Source organism: Rhincodon typus, chromosome 34 (assembly GCF_021869965.1).
Source record: "Rhincodon typus isolate 14 chromosome 34, sRhiTyp1.1, whole genome shotgun sequence".
Lineage (NCBI taxonomy): Eukaryota > Metazoa > Chordata > Chondrichthyes > Orectolobiformes > Rhincodontidae > Rhincodon > Rhincodon typus.
Window position 1 is genome coordinate 21485317 of NC_063365.1, and position 20357 is coordinate 21505673.

Genomic DNA, 20357 nt, shown 5'->3' on the forward strand with positions numbered 1-20357 from the left:
CAAAAGGGAAAAAAAAAACACCTCTCTGTTTGAGTTTTGAACAATCTTATGAAGTCCTTGGATGAAGATGTCTGTGTAGGCTATGTTCCTGAAAAGAAAAAAAATAGCGAAACCAGATTATCTCAAATTTGTGATGGTTCCAGATCAGAGTGTTGGAATAAAACCCTGAAGAGGCTACTTCAAGCTAAATATATTTAAGCACAGGTGCCTGAATAACTCCATGAAGCAGCTATCTGCAATTCCAGTCAATAAGTTAAAGTCTGAAATCAAAATATGTTCCATCAAGCCACATTTTAGTCTGGGATCTGACTAGTCCAGTAATAACATCACCTAAGGTCACAACAGTTGATCATTTCAAGTCATGGTAAAATAGGAAAATAATTAATCTGTATTTGCCTGGTGCCTTTCATGCATCAGGACATCCTAAAATGATTTGCAGCCAATGAAGTACACTGTAGAAGTAATCCAGGTGGGGATTGAGGGGAGAGGGTGGAGACAGAACGGTAATGCTACTGGAGTAGTAATCCAGAACCCCAGGCTACTGTTCTGGCAGCATGGGTTCAAATCCCACGATGGTAGATGGTGAAATTTGAATTCAATCAAAATTGAATTAAAAGCTAACTTAATGGTGACCGTGTGCCCACTACCGATTGCTGTAAAAACACATCTGGTTCACTAATGCCCTTTAGGGCCAGTGAAATCTGAGTTATCTGGCATTGCCAACACATGACTGACAATCTGACTGCCCTCTGGGCAATTAGGGATGGGCAATAAATGCTGGCAATATCCATGTCCCATCAGAGTGTAAAAATAACACATCTTAAGACACACCTCCAGGATTGGTGGGACACGAAATGAGGTCTTTCAGCCAGGGGTAGGTGCACTGCCGCAGTGCCAGAAGCTCTTCTAAAGACAAATCCTTGCATACTTCCCTCATATTTCCAACAGGTCTCACACTGGTGATTCCACACATATGTTATGCAACATAACCTTCTCCCACCCCTTTCTTTGATGATTATATAATGTCGGGGATGGGTGGTCACAGTTAGAGAAATTAAATCAAAAGTGAAAGCGGTTTTCCACCTAGTGTTGGTATTGATCAATCCCAAGTTAAATGCCATTTAGTCAGATGCAGAATGAAACAGTTACTTACAACAGGCTGAGGTATCCACTTCCTCAAGAAATGCTGCACTCATGCGATGTTTGTATTTCAACTACTGTGCAGCCTGAGCAAATGCCTGGTCAGTTAATGTTGAAACAGTAGATGATTCTTCACTTTTGATCCATTGTTACTTGGGATTGGATTTGAAGCGTGTGATGATGCTATGGCTTTAAGTGGTTATTTTGTCCTGGCTTCTTTTAAGGGAGAGATTGAACAAGAGGTGACGAGCTGGCTACAGAAGACCAATTGAGTAAACAGCCTGGGAGGCCTTGGGTTTTTTTTTTAAAACAGACTGAATGGGTGAGGCCAGCTCTCTCAGATCAGGATTTCTGCATTTTGGTTTTTCAGTAGAATCAGAAGCTACTGGGGTCTCAACAGAGTTGGAAGCTTCAGTGAATGTCTCCTGGCTGTTACTCTCTCTGAATTTTCCCCTGGATTGGAGAACTGCACGTGAGAATCTGTTTCTGAATTTTCGTTTTTGCTCAGGGATGTGTTTATGGGATGTTACTATATTGGAACAGTTAATTAATAATAGTTATTGTATCTATTATTCTGTTAAGTTTTCCAATGTAGTTAAGTTATTCTAAGTTCTTCTTTCTTTTGTTTGCATTTTAATTATAGTGTTTAAATAAATTGGGTTTTTGCTTAATGTTGAGTAGTTTGACCGGTTGCATTACACCTGGAACATGGCACTTCACATTTACCTTTAAAACACGAAACGTTAGGGTCTAGGCTACATTCCTAATATATTTTGAGGGGGTCTGGTCTGGTCCATAACAAGTGTCAAAGCCCACTTCAACTAACAACTCAGCCATTTGGGAAGGAGAGTTATCAATCTGAATTGGATTTCCCTCCAAGGGCTGAGTGTGAAGAAGCAGTCAAAACCATGATGACCCATGAGAAATGGTCAAACACGCAAAAGGAGTAATTACCTGCATCAAAGCTTGTGTAATTTAATCACACATTACTTGAGAAGAAGACGTCAACTGAGAACAGACCATTTCACTAATCAGTTCCAATCCTGGCAGAGACAATTTGACCTATCGGGGTCTTTGCCCAACCTCTTTAATCAAGCCAGAAAGGTCATTAACCACAGAAGAAAAAAAAACTTACGGAGAAATAAACCGTCAGCATTCATCCTTGTCCCTCAAAGGTCATTTCACTAACCTACATTATTCATGTCATGGGTCCAGCAGCAGCAAAGAACCATCCTGTTTGTCAGGCTGCTCATTCATCTAAAACTACTGCTCCGAACTGGTGTTCAATTGCAATTCTTTATCAGATATTAATTCTGGTGTTTGTCCATCATTTCATTCACATGTGTTCAGCCTAGAGACAGGTCCTTGGCTCATTGTCTGTTGTTGCTTCATTCTGTGCTGCTTGTTTAGCACTTTCTTTGCTGGCGGTGGTTACTCTTTCCTTATATTCTCAGGTCCCAAGTCTACCTCTGCCAGGAATTGAATCCACACTGTTTGCATTACCCTTAACTAAGTACTTATCCAACTGAGCCAAGTGTCTCCTCGTTTGCTCTTCTTGGTTTTGTTTCATCATGTCATGTGATGAAGGAAGATGGTAATCTCCCTCGTTATCTAATCTGCCTCTGGTAACCTTTGTTTTCTTGTCCTCTAGCTCTGCCGTCTAGGGCACAAAGTCTTGACGTTACTCAATTTTCAATCATATTTAAGGCACTTGAATCATGTTTCCTCCTACTGCAATGAAAACAGCATCAGTTCTCCAGGTCACACTTTACAATTTCTAAGCCAAGGCTGTACTTGTTTCAATATTCTCCGATACTTTCGCATGCCTTGGTTAACACAAAGACAGAATTGCAAACAGTATTTTACTTGTGACCTTGCTAATAAGATACACTGGGTTAAAATAACTGGTTTCAATTTATAATCAGGAGGTACTCAACACATATCCAAGTACTTGATTAGTGATGCTGAGAGCAGCTTTCCATTGATTGAACATTTTCTGTGAGAGGTTTATGATCAAACCCAAGTCCTTTGCTACTTTTGTGAATAGATACCAATCACTGGCTTTGAGTGTTTGAAATATCAACCTGATTTGCTAAGGCAATGGTCAATGGTTATTCTTTGATTAACACTCAGCTCGCGAAGTGACGTGGACTATTAAGGAGTGCATTATGTACATTGGTTCTTAATTGTCCATCACCAGCTTCTGTTTGCTTTTGAACAGTGGATAGAGATATTTTAAAACATGCCAGTACCTTTGTGTTTAACCCTCAACTAACATCAAGGTAGCAGGATTATTTAATCCTTGTCACATTACCCCACATATGCGAATAGCTGTCACATTTCCTACACATCAAGGTTACTTCATTGATTGTAAAACGTCCTGTGCTCATGCACAGTACTATATAAATTCAAATCTGTTCTCCTTTCAGCTGGTGATCCTAAACCTGCAGTCTATTCCCCCATGGTCTATAGTTTTAAAGTTTATTGATCTACAACAATATTCTCACTACAGCATATCATTCATTTCCCAGGCAACATGTTCAAAAGTAATATATCCAAAACAATTTTAATGAAGATAAAGAGAGCAAGTCATTCAACATGATATTCGGTGAACTGAACATAGCATATAAACTACAACAATGAAACAGCGCCACAATTCCTAATATGACAGGAATATAGGTAGTGAACATTTGACAGTCCTGTTCAGAGGTAGTTTAGAGAAGGGCAATGATGTTCAGGTACTGTCTATGGGCACTGATCACCAAGACCCGAGGAGGAACTTATCTAAATATAAAGACTTAAATAACAAGGCTGATCTTAAGTTTCACATTCCAAAGAGAAGAGCCGTTGATCAAATGAGCAACTTCTCGTTCCCCATTTTAAATATTCTTTTGAAAAACCAAAGAACTGCAGATGCTGGAGATCAGAAACAAAATCAAAAAATGTTGGAGAACCTCAGCAAGACTGGAAGCATCTGTGGAGAGAAAACAGAGTTAACATTTTGGGTCCAGTGGCCCTTCTTCAGAACCATTCAACTATGTTCGCAGCATCAATTGGCACTTTTTTTCTGATAGAAAGAAGTGCAAGTGAAGAGGTGAAAATATTTATTCAAACCTCAGAAAACACGTTCCTAACCTTTTCTGAAAGTACTTCCAATGGGGTCAATTTGCTCTTGCACTTTGTATTACGTAAACTCATGGAGACATCAAACACATCCTTTATAATTCAAGACATTATCACTATTGAGAAGTTCAACCATCAGGACCCGATATCACAAAGCTAAGGACATTCTGGTTTTCAGCTTCGGCTCTCCTGAGATGTTCTTTTTGCAAGTTCACTCATACTGTCAAATGGCTGTAAGCCATGATTCACAAGCACTCTTTTGATAACACCAGGTCAAGCAAACAATAGCAAAATGAGGGAAAAGCTAGTAAAAACAAAACAATAATACTCAAAAATGAATGTACTGATTGTGCTGGGGCCACATTTTGACGTATAGAAGATGAGTTGTTCTGATATGTCTCATTCGCCAGTCTTATTGCTTTTCCTTCTGAGCAGGACCCAATTATTGACATGATGCACGGCTTTTGGAATAAACAGAGCTCCCCAACAAAAAAAAAGTCAAGACAACAGCAGCTTGAATTGATGGCTGGATACATAATCTGTCACCGGCCAAAACCCCATGAAAATAATAATACATTACATTGTGGGAATAAATTGCTGCAGATGCTGGAATCTGTACTGAAGACAACAAATGCTGGAGAGCAGAGGGCATCAGGCAGCGTCAATGGAGAGACTACAAGCTAATGTTTCGTGTTGAGATGACTCTTCATCAGAGCTGAAGTGTGGAGGGTACAGCACTTATGTGATAGTTTCGGAGGGGTGAAGGGGGGTGCAGTGCTGGGGGTAGTGGGCGCAGAGTGGTGATGAAGAAAGATGTTGATAGTTCAGATTAAGTGATCGGAACGTGAGAACGGCAGAACAATGCCAGACTTAAAATGATAGTAAGTCAGATGGGGGGAGGGGTGGTCATGAGCTAAAAGAAAGGGAAGAAATGGTTCACAATTTAAAGGTGTTGAACTCAATGTTGAGCCCAGAAGGCTGAAAAGTGCCTAATCTGAAAATGAGATGTTGCTCCTCCAGTTTTCACTGGAACACTGCAGCATGCTGTGGACAGACAAGTGGGCAAGTGAGCAGGATGCTGTTAAAATGACCAGCTACAGGAAGGTTGGGGTCATGCTTGCGTACAGACTGGAGGTGTATGCGAAGTGATCACCCAGTCTGCGTTTGGCTTCTCCAATGTAGAGTAGGCCACATTGCGTGCAGCGAACACAATATACAAGATTGGAGAAGGTATAGGTGAAATGCTGCTTCACCTGGAAAGTTTAGGCCGTTGGACGGTGAGTAGAAAGTGGGTGAAGGGGCAGGTGCTTCACTGCAGCTCATCACACCCCATGGAAGGAATGGGAGGACTCCATCCCATTCTCCCATTTCCTTTACCTATGTCACATCTGTTTGGATGATGCCACCTTACAAAACATCACTGTGGACATGGCTTCCTTCTCCCATGACCGTGGTTTCCCACCCACTGTGGGTGACAGGGCCCTCAACCACATCCGACCTATCACCGTGCTTCCACTGCCACCCACCCCCCACCCCACCCCCTGTCATTCACAACAGCGTGATTGGCTCCCCCATGTCCTCACTTTTCATCCCACCAGCCTTTGCATTCAAAGGTTCATTCTCCGCCATTTCAGACAACTCCAGCAGATCGCCACCACCAAACACATTTTCCCCTCACCACCACCCCAACACCACCAACCCTCCGCCATGTCTGCATTTTGCAGGGATCGTTCCCTCTGGGACACCCTAGTTCATTCCACAACTACCAACACCAACTGCCCCCACTCTCCACGGCACCTTCCCATGTAACCACAGAAAATGCAACACCTGTCCCTTCACCTTCTCCCTGCTCACCATCCAAGAGCTTAAACAGTCTTTCCAGGTGAAGCAGCATTTTACCTGTACCTCCTCCAATCTTGTGTACTGTATTCGCTGCACCCAATGTAGCCTATTCTACATTGGAGAAACCAAATGCAGACTGGGTGATCACTTTGCACACACCTCCAGTCTGTACGCAAGCATGACCCCCCACCTTCCCGTAGCCGTCATTTTAACACAGCGTCCTGCTCACTTGCCCACTTGTTTGTCCGCGGCATGCGGCAGTGCTCCAGTGAAAACTGGAGGAACAACATCTCATCTTCAGATTAGGCACTTTACAGCCTTCTGGGCTCAATATTGTTCAACACCTTCAAACTGTGAACATTTCTTCCCTTTCTTTTAGCTTGTTATCATGTCCTCCTTTCCCCCCAATCCCACTTACTATCCTTTCAAGTCTGGCATTGTTCTCCCATTCTCACATTCCAGTCACTTAATCTGAACTATCAACATCTTTCCTTCACCGGCACCCTGCACCCACTACCCCCAGTGCCCAAACCCCAACCCACTAAAACTATCGCATCTCTGCTGTCCCCTCCACACTTTACTTCAGCTCCGATGTAGAGTCATCTAGACTCGAAATGTTTGTTTGGTCTCTCTCCATGGATGCTGTCTGACCTCTGTGATCTCCAGCATTTTGTTGTCTTCAATCCATTACACTGCCTCTGCAACCATATGGAAAGCAAATGGCTTATTGTAACACAAGTGTGATAATTCATGCCTGGTATAAAATTTGATTCCTGCAAGTAAGCCCACAATTCTTATGAACTGAAGTGATTAAAGTAATTTTAGTGTGCCCTGGGGAAGCAGTGCTTGTAAGGTTCCATCATATACCTCAGTCTCCTCAGACAATGATTAATATCAGTCATTTTCCAAAAGGTCAAACCACCAAGTAGGATTCAAAACAAGTTGTTGTGGTAAGCAGGAACAAATCAGATCTCCTCAACCAATTAAAACACAGGCAGCTTCTGAATTCACCATCAAGAAGTTAAACAGAGAAACTGTTCAGATGAGTTCCCTTGAGTGGCTTCCTCAAGTCATTCAAAAGGATGAGTCCCCAAACATTTCCTGCTGACAGTTCCAGTTCTCCATCTAAAGATGGGGGAAGATTGGATAATTTCAATCCTCCCCCGCCATGGTAATTATGCCTGAACACCGCACAACATTCTACGTTGGCAGGAATGGCTTCATTCACAACCTGTACAATGCAACGATCTTTCCTTCAATTCATTCACAGGCCGTGGATTGCCCTTCAGCAGGACCAGCATTTGTTGCCCATCCCTAATTGCCCCTGAATGAAGTGGCTTGCGAGGGCCACTTCAGATGCCAATTACGAGTCAACCATCTTACTGTGGGTCTGTAGTCACATATATTCCAGACCAGATAAGGATGGCAGATTTCTTTCCCTTTAGAGTATTAGTGAACCAGATGGAATTTTAGTGACCACCCAGTAAGAGTGTGCACACCATTGCTGGTACTCCTTTTGTGTATCAATATTATTTAGTCCACTGAAATTCTCTAGAAGTTGTGGTAGATTGTGAACCCATACCTTTCACATCATTAGTGCAAACCACTGGGTTATCAGCCAATAATATAAGCACTATGCCACTGTATCTTACAATATACTATAAAACCTCCCCTCTCTGCAGTAGTCACCTAATAATTATTTTTTGGAATGTGTTAGGCTAGCATTTATTGCCCATCCATAATTACCCTTGAATGGAGCGGTTTACTCAATAATTTCAGAGCGCAGTTAAGAGGCAACCACATTGCAGTTGGTCTAGAGTTGCAAATGCCAAGAGCAGCAGAGAAGAAACATTTCAAGTCTGCAGTTAGAAAACACCCATCTCTCTCTCTCTCACTCCCAACAGTTTGGGGTAACATCCAGACAAAACAAAACACAAGGCTAAAAGGAACAATTCTAAAACAAGAAAGGGCCTAGGTTCAGCTGATCGAATTGAATGTCGTCATTGCAAAATTCAAACGAATTGTGAAGGAACACTTTCTACCTTTGGTTGAAATTTGATCTTCAGAATTTTGTTTAGTTTGTCAACTTTCTCTTTGCTAACCCGCATAGTGTAAGTGTTAAATAATTTGTCTTATCATGCTGGGTTGTGTGCATGTTTGGCGTTTTGAAGAGATATATTTTAAGTTGCAGAAATTAAAATCCTCTTTTTTCACTGCTCTTTTAAAGTTAAATGAGTTACAATAAATGGAATTATTTATTCTGTTACTGATGAAACCTGGTGTGAATTGACTTTATACAGAATAGTAAGCAAATTAGTCATTTTGGTGATTCCACTGGGATTTTAGGACAGCTCTTGGAATAGTGCAGCAGGATTATCAGGGCTCTCCTTCAAAGTTGGGTAATGCCACACATTACAGACAGGAACCCATCAGCTACAAACAAAGCGACTATCATTCGGCTTTTGCTGATCAAAATCCTCAGTTTAGTCTCTTTCCTTTCCAGTCAGAAACAAGCCTGAATACAGGCAATCCCTGGGTCATGAATGCGTTCTATTCTGGAGTCCGTTCACAGGTTGAATTGTATGCAAGTCAAAACACAATGCAGGACAATATAAAGAAGCCATTTGTACGTACAGGATCTGTAAAATCACACCCCTATATAGGGCAAGTACGGGCACTTGTAAGTCGGACATTAATAAATCAAGAACCCTCTGCATTCAAGTGTCCAATGGCAACGAATTGTATCACTCTTAAATAACTAGAGAGAGGCCGGTATCCCTCACCAGTCACCCTTTATTTACACATTCAAAGTGTACGGGCTGTGAGCCTAGACTGAGATGATGTTCTGAATCTCCTGCTTGTAACTATCAGCCAGGACTCCCTAATTGGCCCAGGTTAACAAGCCCAATCAAGGATCTCATAGTCAATGATATCCACCTGGCCCTGGTTCCAATCCCTAGATACTCCCTGAAGCTGTCCTCACTGAAAAAGTAACTGACTGACAGCGTTACATCAGAAATCCCCAGACCTGAATTTAGATAAAATCTTACAAATTACAGTGATATCGTCATGCAAGGATTGTACATTCACTGTATGAAATCTATTCACTCTTCATTTTCCAGAGGCTTGATATTCCTAACAAAATAACCAAAGGTACCTTTCCACACGCTAAAATCAGGCTGCAAAACTTACAAGACCATAGAAATGTAAGCAATTAAAAAAAAATCCGCTGGATACCTGTCACAACAATCAGGTTTAATTAATGTTTTCTGAGGCATTTTCACTTAGAAATAGTAACATGTATCATTTACAAGCTGTTCTCATCTATACTGTTACTAATACCCAGCAGGCTCTATTACTCAGTCCTCACTTTTTATGTTTGTTACACATGATTTCAAATTGGCTTTCATTATATATTCAAAATTGAGTTTCCTTGTCCTTTTCAATAATGAACATGACTTGAAAAAGGAAAAGGCATGGTTAACTCTCTTACCTGAGACAATGGTGTAACCAATACCTCGTGGTCTCCCTCGGTCTTGATCAATGGCTGTAATAACCCTTACCGTCTTACCCTGAAAAATAACAGCAAACGCAGACCAATGAGGAGAAGACAAAAATAAAGAACACACACTTCATTTCTTGTGACGATTGAACATCCCAAAGTGTTTTGCAGCCAATGACACCTCATCGCTTTTAAAAAAAGGTTCTGTCACTTTGGTAGCATGACCCCAGTTTTAAAACAAAGCAAGCTGGTATAAAACAGCAGTGTGCAATAAAAATTCTTTCAGAGCTCAATAATGTCCAGGACACCAGGTAGGATGTCCCCATTTTCCTTCAAAATAGGGTCACCGGATCTACTGCACACAGCTGAGAGGATAACTCGATCTAATGGATGACCAGCACCTCAGAGGGTGCAGCATTCTGTCAGTGATAGCAGTCACCAATATGGGAATGCTGCATTGTACACATCCGCTCGCACGTGTGCTCATGTTTCCTTAATAACCTTTGCAGTCAGATATTGGTTGATGATGCCAAAGTGGACAACTGGGTTTCAGTAAGAGCAAATATGCACTGTGGATCCATTGGACAGGGTGCTGCGTGAATGGTAAAAGTTTGGGAACAGTGGAAATTCAAAGTGACTTGGGGTGGCGCGTGGGTGCTGGAGTTGCATTGTAAATATTTTTCATCACGTCAGACATGGGACACACTGCGCAGAGGGTGGGACTTAACACAGACCTTTGCGATTTGCAAAAATACCAGTGTAAAGGTCAACAACATCTTAATCTGCAAGAAGAGCAGGAAACAAGAACTGTGTGTGATCATGTTCTCTCTGCCTGCAAAGAACTGTGTATTAATGTGTGTGATTTCCAGTCCACAGCATAAAATGTGAATCAGCTGTATTTCTTGCAAGTGCCCTGTTGGTAATAAGATAAAAAGCTTTGATGATATGCATCCATTTTTTAGCAATCTTTAAGTTCTGTATGACTAAATGACTAGAAATGATAACCCTGTTTGTCAGTAGTATTTGGATGTCTGTCCATTTTGTTTGGTTATTTTGGAGCACTTTCTTTTTTACCAAGTGCTGGTTACATAATGGTGAAGTAATTACTTGGAGCTTCACGCTCCAGATTTGGGATGGAAATGAGAACGATGTTCGCAGCTCATATAGGTGTCCGGACTCTGAATTTGAGCATAACATGAGTTATGACTGATCTCAAACATCGTGAACATCCACAGCTGCCTGATGACTTCCCTGAGATCTGACAGATTTCAGGGGAAACACAAGAGAGAAAACCCATCTGTTAAAATTTAGTTATGGCAAGTGTGTGTTGCTGGCTGGGCCAGCATTTATTGCCGTCTCTAGTTGCCCTTGAGAAGGTGGTGGTGAGCTGCTCTCCATTTGGTGTATGCCAACCTACAATGTTGTTAGGGAGGGAGCTGAAGGATTTTGATTTGAGACACAGAAGGAACAGCCAATATATTTCCAAGTCAGGATAGTGAGTGACTTGTTAGGGAGCCCGCAAGTGGTGGCGTTCCCAAATATTTGTGCCCTTGTCCTGCTAGATAGAAATGGTTGTAAGTATGGAAGGTAGGTGCTGTCTAAATGGCCTTGGTGAATTGATGGTACACACTGCTGTGACTGAAGTGGAGGGAGTGAATTTTTTTAGATGTGGTGCAAATCAAGAGGATGTTTCCTTGTGAATAGGAGTTGTGTGCCTTGTTGTGATGTTCCTTTTAATTGACAATGGAATGAAACATCCTGCAACACACATATATGTGAATTAAGTTTGAAATGATTACAGAAGACCTTTCTTACAGGAAGTTGGTGTTACTGATTAATTCCCTTCCCATCCTACACTCCCAACACAATTTTTAATGGACGGAAATGTATACAAAACACAACCTGTATTGACTTATGTCAAAAATGTCAAATAGTACAATCATATTTTAATTACTGAACCACAAAATACTTCACCATGAGTAATTCAAACAGGCAGCAATGTTTCAAAATGTCAAAGAGCACACACGTTGTTTTACTGTTTCTCTTTCAAATTGTAATTGAAGCTGAAATATTGATTCAGCATGAAAACTAAATATATGGGGGAGTTTGGGAGGGGGAGGGGCATGGCAAATCAGAATATAGTCTAAAATAAACTTGCACTGCTCTTTCTGGATTAAATCGCTCTTCGTTAAGACACCTATCCACAAATTAACTGCATTTCAGTTACCAGGTGAAGACTACACACTCTGATTACCAAGCCTGGGGCTCAGGCAGTCTCTCAGTCCTATCAACCTGTCACACAGACATACACAATAAGTTTGTTAATTCTTGGTCAGAATGGAACATTGCAAATGCTGTGGGAATTCCACACCTTCTCAGTTCGAGAAGATGCACATTAGAATATTAGAACATTAGAATATTAGAATATCCTTTGTTGTCACGTGTTCTCAAGTATGGAAATACAGGAATACAGTGAAAAGTTTACAATGTTGCTCCATATGGTGCCATCTCAGGTACAAAGTATCTAGGTACAGACCTTAGATACAAATACAGAAATGAAGGAAAAAGATAACATTACTCACTGTTGTTCACACTGTAAGTTAGAAAAATGAGAATAAAGTTAAAAAGATGAGCATTACAGGCTTTCAGTAGACCAGCGCAGGGGCCTTTCACATGTGGTCAGCCCGGGCTCGCAAGCTGGTGACCACCCACACCAGTCCCCAGTCTGACAACTGTCCGGCCCACTCAGGCCTCTATCCCACTAGCCATCCCCACTCTGTGTGAACCTCCGCCCCGCTGACCGTCCCCGTCCCGCTGACCGTCCCCATCCCGCCGACTGTTCCTGCCCGCTGACCGTCCCTGCCCCGCTGACTGCCCCCATCCCGCTGACCACCCCATCCTGCTGACCGCTCCCATCCTGCTGGCCGTCCCCATTCCCCTGGCCGTCCCCGTCCCCCTGGCCATGCCCACTCTGCTGGCCGTCCCCATCCCGCTGGCTGTGCCCACTCTGTGTGAACCTCCAGCCCGCTGGCGATCCCAGCTCTGCTCAACTTCAAGTTTGAGGCCAATGCTGGATATTTCATGATTTCCGGGCCCCTGCATGACCTCCCGCCCCCGGCACAGACTCCACGGTGGCTTTTCTGTGACAGGTGCAAGGAAAAAGCTCCTTCCCAGGCCAACACTCAGCAAGAGACAGTAGGAACTGCCGATGCTGGAGTCAGAGATAACACAGTGTGGAGCTGGAGGAACACAGCAGGCTAGGCAGCATCAGGGGAGCAGGAAAGTTGCCGTTTCAGGTTGGGACCCTTCTTCAGAAAATTTGGCCTGCTGTGTTCCTCCAGCTCCACGCGGTGTTATCTTGACACTTAGCAAACTGTTTTACTCAAAAATATTCCCTACTCCTTGCCTCAAGGGATGGTGTCTCATCAGCTTAAACACCCTATTTGCTCTTTAATCACTGTGGCAGCTGATGAAATTTGAATCAATGAGGGCCTGGAATAGAAAAGCAAGTGACCATGTAACCATTGTTAATTGTCATTAAAAGCCCATCTGGTTCACTAATAGTCTTCAGGGAAGGAAATCTGCCATCCTTACCTGCTCTGGCCTACACGTAACTCACAGCAACATGGCTGACTCTGAAATGGCCTTAGCAAGCCACTCAGCGAAGATAGTGATCAGGGATTAGCAATAAATATTGGCCCAGTCAGCAACACCAACATCCTAAAAAAGCTTATGTCCAGCACTTGCTCCTCTACTGTCAAAAATAACTCCTCATCTCCACTCCAATCTTTCCCCTTCAATAAAACTAAATTTGTATTAAACAGGAACATTGCTCCGGGAATGTATTTCTGGCTTGTTGATGAAGCAGCCCATCTCCAGGCAACAACAAATGTTTGAGCAGCAGCTTTCTCCAGTTGAATTTTTAGCTCCCTCCACTGGTTCATCATCTTCCCACTTGACCACTGTTGAGAAATGTTCATCATCTAAGCATCCTGTTGGATCCCAACTCAACTTCCAGCTATCTGGCTTTTCCACAAGTCTAACCCCAATCTGTTTGTTGCTGAAATCTTTACCTACATCTTCATCACCACCAGGCTCAATTACTTTAATACTGAGCTGGTTAGCCTTCAATTATCCACCCTCTATAAATTTCAGGTCACCCTGATTATTCTCAGCCATTTCATATCCAATTGCTAATAACACTCGTCAGTCATGTTTATCCTCAATCCCGTACTCTGTTGCTTTGTTCTTTTGTGACAAGATCTGAACACATGGATGGCCCAAGGCACTGATTCCTAATTCCAATGTCATCAGGTCATTATAAATATGAAGGGAAATCAAGGTTAAACAAGAAAGACACAGAGTTTACATGGAATTAAGCCTGTGGTTTGCCTCTATTTGAGAGGACTTCAGTCAGTCTGACCCTTCTCCCCATGAGGACTCCTTCTTCCCGAAGACGCACCTTCTTTTCAGCAGGCTCTCTCTGGGCTGCTTTAGCTGCCCTGCTCGATGACCTCCCTCACTGTCACCATCTACTGCTGGAGGCCTCATTACACATCCAACATGTCAATCAGGTTTGAGTGTTCTACAATTAAATTCTCTCATAGCTGCATCTCCTCCCTGTCTCTGACCCGTCTTCTAGCTTTATGACTTCTCATCCTCTAAGATCCTGAACTTTTCGCTCCACTCCACTTTGCATCCCTCACTCTCTTCTTGCCAGCAGTGGCAGCTAACCTTTCAGCACAGGCCACCCACTTTCAAACCAGTCATCCACCCACTGACTCCATCTATACTTCCCGCTGTCTCAGGAAAACAACCAACTTAATCAAAGACCATTCCCACCCCGGTTATACTCTCTTCCACTCTCTTCTGTCAGGCAGAACATATAAAAGTTTGAATACACGTATGAATAGATTCAAGACCAGCTTCTTCCTTGTTGTGATCAGACTTTTGAACAGACCTCTTAAATATTAATTCTTATCTCTCTCTCTCTCTGCACCTTCCCTGCAGCTGTACTGCACTTTGTTCTGCTACCCTGATGTACTTTGTACGGTATGATCTGCCTGTATAGCACAAAGAACAACACTTTTCACTGTATCTCGAGACATGTCACAACGACAAATCGTTCAATCAAAAGCTCTCCTGACACTGTCTTCCACCATGATCCTCCTTGAAACTCAACTCATCACCACCTCACCAGTTTTGACTCGACATTATCTCCCCTTCCTTTGTCTCACAAATCTCCAGGAACAATTTGTTTCTCTCTGTTTAAGGCATCATATGGTGTCATTTTTGTTCTTCGTTCATGTTCTTGGGCAGAATACTAAGAAGTGTTTGCTATCTGATAAGCAAACTTGCTTTTCTCTTTAATCTCTCTCACTTCAGTGCAAACTTTCTTATCTCTGTTATCCATAAGACAGCCACTGATCCTCACAAGTTTGTTCCTTTGTTATTTCCTAAGCTCGAACACATTAACCTGCAGCATCCTGTATATAAAATGCAGAATTGTCAGAGTCAAAACTGAACACATTCTTTCACAGAGTTTTAAACATGTGAAACCATTAACCTCTTCAAGTCTCCTTTTCTCTCATAATCCATAACTCAAACTTGACTGAAGTGTCATGATCTTCTTAGTTTGTTAAATGACATTTGCCCAGCTTGGCAGGAATTTGTACTATTTAGTTTGGACTTTTACCGTGATTTTCTAAAACAAAAATTAAAGGAGACAAAAAGCCACCATTACAATCAGAAATAATGGTGGGAAAATCCCCAATAAACAGTATAGAGATACAGTAACTGGAGAGGGAAGATTGAGGAATTATCTCAGCAAACCCTGTGGACAGGGTTCATTGAAGTGCCTTCCTAGTCTTTCTCGCCACCCTTTAGACACATGTCCTTCGTGTGCGCATGCTTGCAAGAGAGAGTGTGTGTGTGTGTGTGTGTGCATGTGTGTGTGCACGCGTTTGCGTGCATAGGGGGAGTTTTATTGAAGGGGTGGAAAGCTGAGTTAACATTTCAGGTCCTGTTCTGAAGAAGGGTCACTGGATTTGAAATGTTAACTTTGCTTCCTCTCCACAGGTGCTGCCAGACTTGCCGAGTTTCTCCAGCAATTTCTGTTCTTCCATCAGAACACATATTGCCTGAATACAGCTCGACAAGTTGGTGGCAAGGGAATCCACCCTGTGCCTGCAGTAGATGCGAGCTGAGTCAAATTGTCCACAAGTGGAATTTTCACCAAACCCGATGCCAACGAGAGTTCTGGAATGTGGCATTAGATGAGCAATCTGGATTAGTTACTTATAATCCCAGTTTGGGAGATTCTGCTTCAACTGACTACCATCCAGGATCACTTTACGCCGAGGGGTTTTCCAGCAGTCCAAGGTTTAGAAGCCGTCATGTCCCTAATGGATATTGGGGAAACACTTGAGGAACATGACCAGAAGGCACATGAACTTCTAAAAAAAGGATGAGGGAGTCGCTGGCCAGGTCAGCATTTATTGCCCATCCCAGAGGGCAGTTGAGAGTCAACAAATTTGCTGTGGTTCTGGAGTCACATGTAGGCCGGACCAGGTAAGGATAACAATTTCCTTCCCTAAAGGACATTAGTGAACCAAATGGGTTTTTCTACCAATTAACAATGGTTTCGTGGCCATCGTTAGACTCTTAATTCCAGATTTTTTTTAATTGAATTCAAATTCCACCATCTGCCGTGGTGGGATTCGAACCTGGGTCCCCAGAACATTACTTGGGTCTCTGGATTAACAGTCCAGCATTAATACCACTAGGCTGCCACTCGCCAACTTTTAAAATGTCTGCAGGCCGAATTTCCCAAGGAATATTACTGCTTTCTGGGACATGTTGTTGACAAAGCTGGAATAATGTCAGAGCCACGGAAAACCAAGCTGATCAGGAGTTTCCAAAATTCCAAGTTCATGGCCTGCAAAGATTTCTAGGTGTGATGAACCCATCGGTGGAATGTTTTGGCAACACTGACTGAACCCTTGAGGAAACCACATCCTTGAGGGAGACGCAAGAATGGTGCTGGAGGAATGATCTTTCCAAAGGATCAAAGACATACTAATGTCCACAGATGTCCTGACCAGCTACAATTCTTTCTAACTATCGTAGTTATATATCCTCTAGGCATGGTCACTGGATCAATCAGGTGGGTATTGGAAATTTGTGCATTACATCCTCCACAGTAATGTCTGAAATGGAGATACAGGAGACAACTGCAGGAGGAGGCTCTCTCAGCCACATGTCCTAGGATAGGTTTTCAGACGACATCCTTGGTCTGAAGGTGCTCTATAAACCATTAATCTCCCCCTGTTAGAAAAGAGAGTCGTGAAGGACACCCCCATAGATACAGAGCTCTGAACTCTGCCCTACGAGGGCCAAATACTGATAATGGAAATCTGAAACAAACACAGAGAATGCTTGAGACACTCAGCAGCATCTAAGAAGATTGAAACAGAGTTAATGTTTTGAGTCCGATATGACTCTTCTCCAGAAACTGAACCCTGAAACCATGGGCAACAAAATGAGAAATTGCAAGAAAAACTCAGCAAGACAGGCAGCATCTGTGGAGTGAAAGCAGAGTTAACATTTTTGAAGGGTCACTGGACTCAAAACATTAACTCTGTTTTCTCTCCACAGATGCTACCTGACCTGCTGAGTTTTTCTTGCAATTTCTCATTTTGTTTCTAATTTCCAGCATCTGCAGTTCTTTGAATTTTTTGTTTAGCCTAAAGCAATGAGGCCTGATTCAAGTCTCACCTGCTCCAGAGGTCAAAGAGTCAAAGAGTTGAACCGTACGGAAACAGACCCTTTGGTCCAACTCGTCCACGCAGACCAGGTATCCTAAATTAGTCTAGTCCCATTTGTCAGCATTTGACCCATGTCCCTCTTAAACTCTTCCTATTCAGGTATCTATCCAGGTGCCATTTAAATGTGGTAAACCAGCCTCCATCACCTGCTCTGGCAGCTCGTTCCATACGCACACCACCCTCTACGTGAACAAGTTGCCCCTTAGATCCCTTTTATATTTTTCCCCTTTCACTTTAAACCTATGCCCTCTAGTTTTAGACTCCCATACCCTGGGAAAAAGACCTTGGCCATTTACCCTGTTCATGCTCCCCATGATCTTATAAATGCCTATAAAGGTCACCCCTCAGCCTCCATTGCTCCAGGGAAAACAGCCCCAGCCTATTCAACCTTTCCCTATAACTCAAACCCTCGAACCCCAGCTACATCTTTGGAAATCTTTATGTAATAGCATCTCTGAATGGACTGATTGGAAAATATCTCGGACGGAGGATTGGTTGTGAGCTCTGAACTCTGCCGTATGAGGGCAAAGTACCTTTATCTGATATTGCAACGTACATGAATCTAGGTAACAATGTGTCATAGGAACACAAATTCATTTATTTTTCCTCATTTAGCAAATGGAACTTGGGTTAAAGTCATAATTGTGGTTTACCTATGGCAGCACAGTTTAAGTAACTGGTAGGAGTCTGGGAAAGAACATTTTGGAAAAATATTTTAATCCTGAAGCAAAGTACAAGCTATCATTTCTTTAAAATAGCACAATTTGTTTCTTTACAATTGAAAGCAAACTTTATGTCGTCTGTCATCTCAGATGCTGTAATTGAAATTCTGGAACAGCTTACTGCGCAGTGAGGCCAGCTATCAAAATCAAAAGTGCATTTAGGCTTAAACAGTGACATCCATAAATCCAAGGCCATTGACCTTTACTGGAGGGCAGTGGGGCAGGCAAAGGAAAAGAAATAGTCTCCAGGGGCAATCAGTCACTTTGGTAATTGTGTTTTCCAAATCAGCGACTACGTTAAAGAGGGTATTACAGGAAATCGAGGTAATGTCTAATATTCGCCATTCCATTTCCAGAATTTATAGCACATAATTGGCTGCTTCAGAAGGTTTGCCTCAAAATTGCTCGGTCACAGAAAAATTGATATTCTATTTTCTTGAAGTGTGTAAACAGTGACAATTGTGTCACAGTCTGGTTAACTGGAGTAACCCACTGGAGAGTAATCTCAGATATTTGATGCATATTTCAGAGGCCACTTCAGTGGAGCCTAAATAACTACTGATATGAACACACACAGAATTGCCATCGCTATGATTTTATAGCTGGACATTCAAGTCTCAGAAGTGGCAAATAAACAATGTGTATTTTATACGGTTAAACACCTTGCAGTCTGTTAGTCTCATATTGTATTTAACTTGCTGAAGTTATCCATTCCCATTTCAAGACAATAATACTTTGACTGTGTCTCTTTATAACACAAATCCTAATTTTATAAACTTTCAGAATTTTCCACCCAATTTGTTTCCCTGTCATTTACTGTATTCTGATTTCATGAGGATGTTCCTGTGAATAATGATTTTTCATATCAGATCAGCGTTACATGATTTTAACTCAAGTTATCAGCATGGGCAGATTTCACCAACCATTTGATACATCAGAGGTATTGGTGAGCAGGCATCCTCTTTACTAATGCTGATGCACTCTGGGATAGAAATGCAATACTGCATTAATGTGTCACCTAGTTTGTTGTAGTAATGTGACACCTATATTGAGGCAGTTACTGCTGACAGCCATTTTGCAGTCAGTTCAATAAAGACACAGTACACGCCTGTTGTCCTACCATGGTGTCAGATGTGAGGTTAAGTGGTGAAGAGTGTACAGAAGCACAGCTACTAAAAAAGGAACGTATGTATCTTTAGAGTTGTTACTCCAATTACAGGGATATAATCTGGATGAGACACATTAGCAAGGGAAACAGCTAACATTGCTGACTTGCTCTTTAGGGCAGCACTCCCTATGATGAAAGTAAAAGGTGCTACGGCAGATTGTGAAATTTTTTACATCCAGTACGAAGTAAATGCTTGACATGGTCAGCAAGTCATCAACCCTTCGAGACAATGAATATTACAGATGATATAACTTTGCTCAAATGAAGCAAAACATTCCACAAGATGCAATTCTCCAAGCGTTGCAAGTAGTATTGATGAAAGGACGGCCTGAAAATGTGAAGGTCAATAGTTCCCTGAGTAATTAGAGATGAATGGACAGCCCAAGGTGGCATTGTGTACAAAGGAAATATAGTAATTATCCATGGTGGCTCAGTGGTTAGCACTGCTGCCTCACAGCGCCAGGGACCCGGGTTGGATTCCACCCTCGGGTAACTGTCTGTGTGGAGTTTGCACATTCTCTGCATGGTTTGTCTCCGGGTGTTCTGGTTTCTTCCCACAGTACAAAGATGTGCAGGTTATGGTGGATTGGCCGTGCTGAATTACCCTGTTGTGTCCAGGGATGTGCAGGCTAGGTGGGTTAGCCATGGGAAATGCAGGGTCACTGGGGGGGTAGGTCTAGATGGGATGCTCTTTGAAGGGTCGGTGTAGACTCAAGGGCCTGCTTCCACACTCTAGGGATTCTATGATTCTAGAAGTTGAGAGGAAGGATGGTAAAGTCCATCTAGGCAGCCCACTAAGGAATGAATCAAGTCCAAGGGAGGTAAGAGAAATGGTCTTCTAGCCAAACATGAGCAACGCAATCAAGGACCAGATCAGCCAAGTGCAGCGCTTGTCCTGAATATCAGGCTCAGTGAACCACTGGTGACACATGATGTCCCAGAGAGCCCATGGGGAAAGCTGGGAGTAGACCTCTTCACATTAACTTCAGGAACTGATTACTCTATCACTGTAGACCGTTATTGTGCTGACTGGG

At 42.5% G+C, this 20357-nt stretch overlaps 1 protein-coding gene across 1 annotated transcript in view; it reads right to left on the reverse strand.

The window, feature by feature from the left end:
- Positions 1-20357, reverse strand: part of LOC109932919 (cadherin-23-like) — a 375734-nt gene that overhangs the window by 232858 nt on the left and 122519 nt on the right. Inside the window, exon 7 of the mRNA XM_048616204.1 lies at positions 9599-9677. Coding sequence (XP_048472161.1) covers positions 9599-9677 — 79 coding nt within the window. The remainder of the gene's footprint in view (positions 1-9598; positions 9678-20357) is intronic.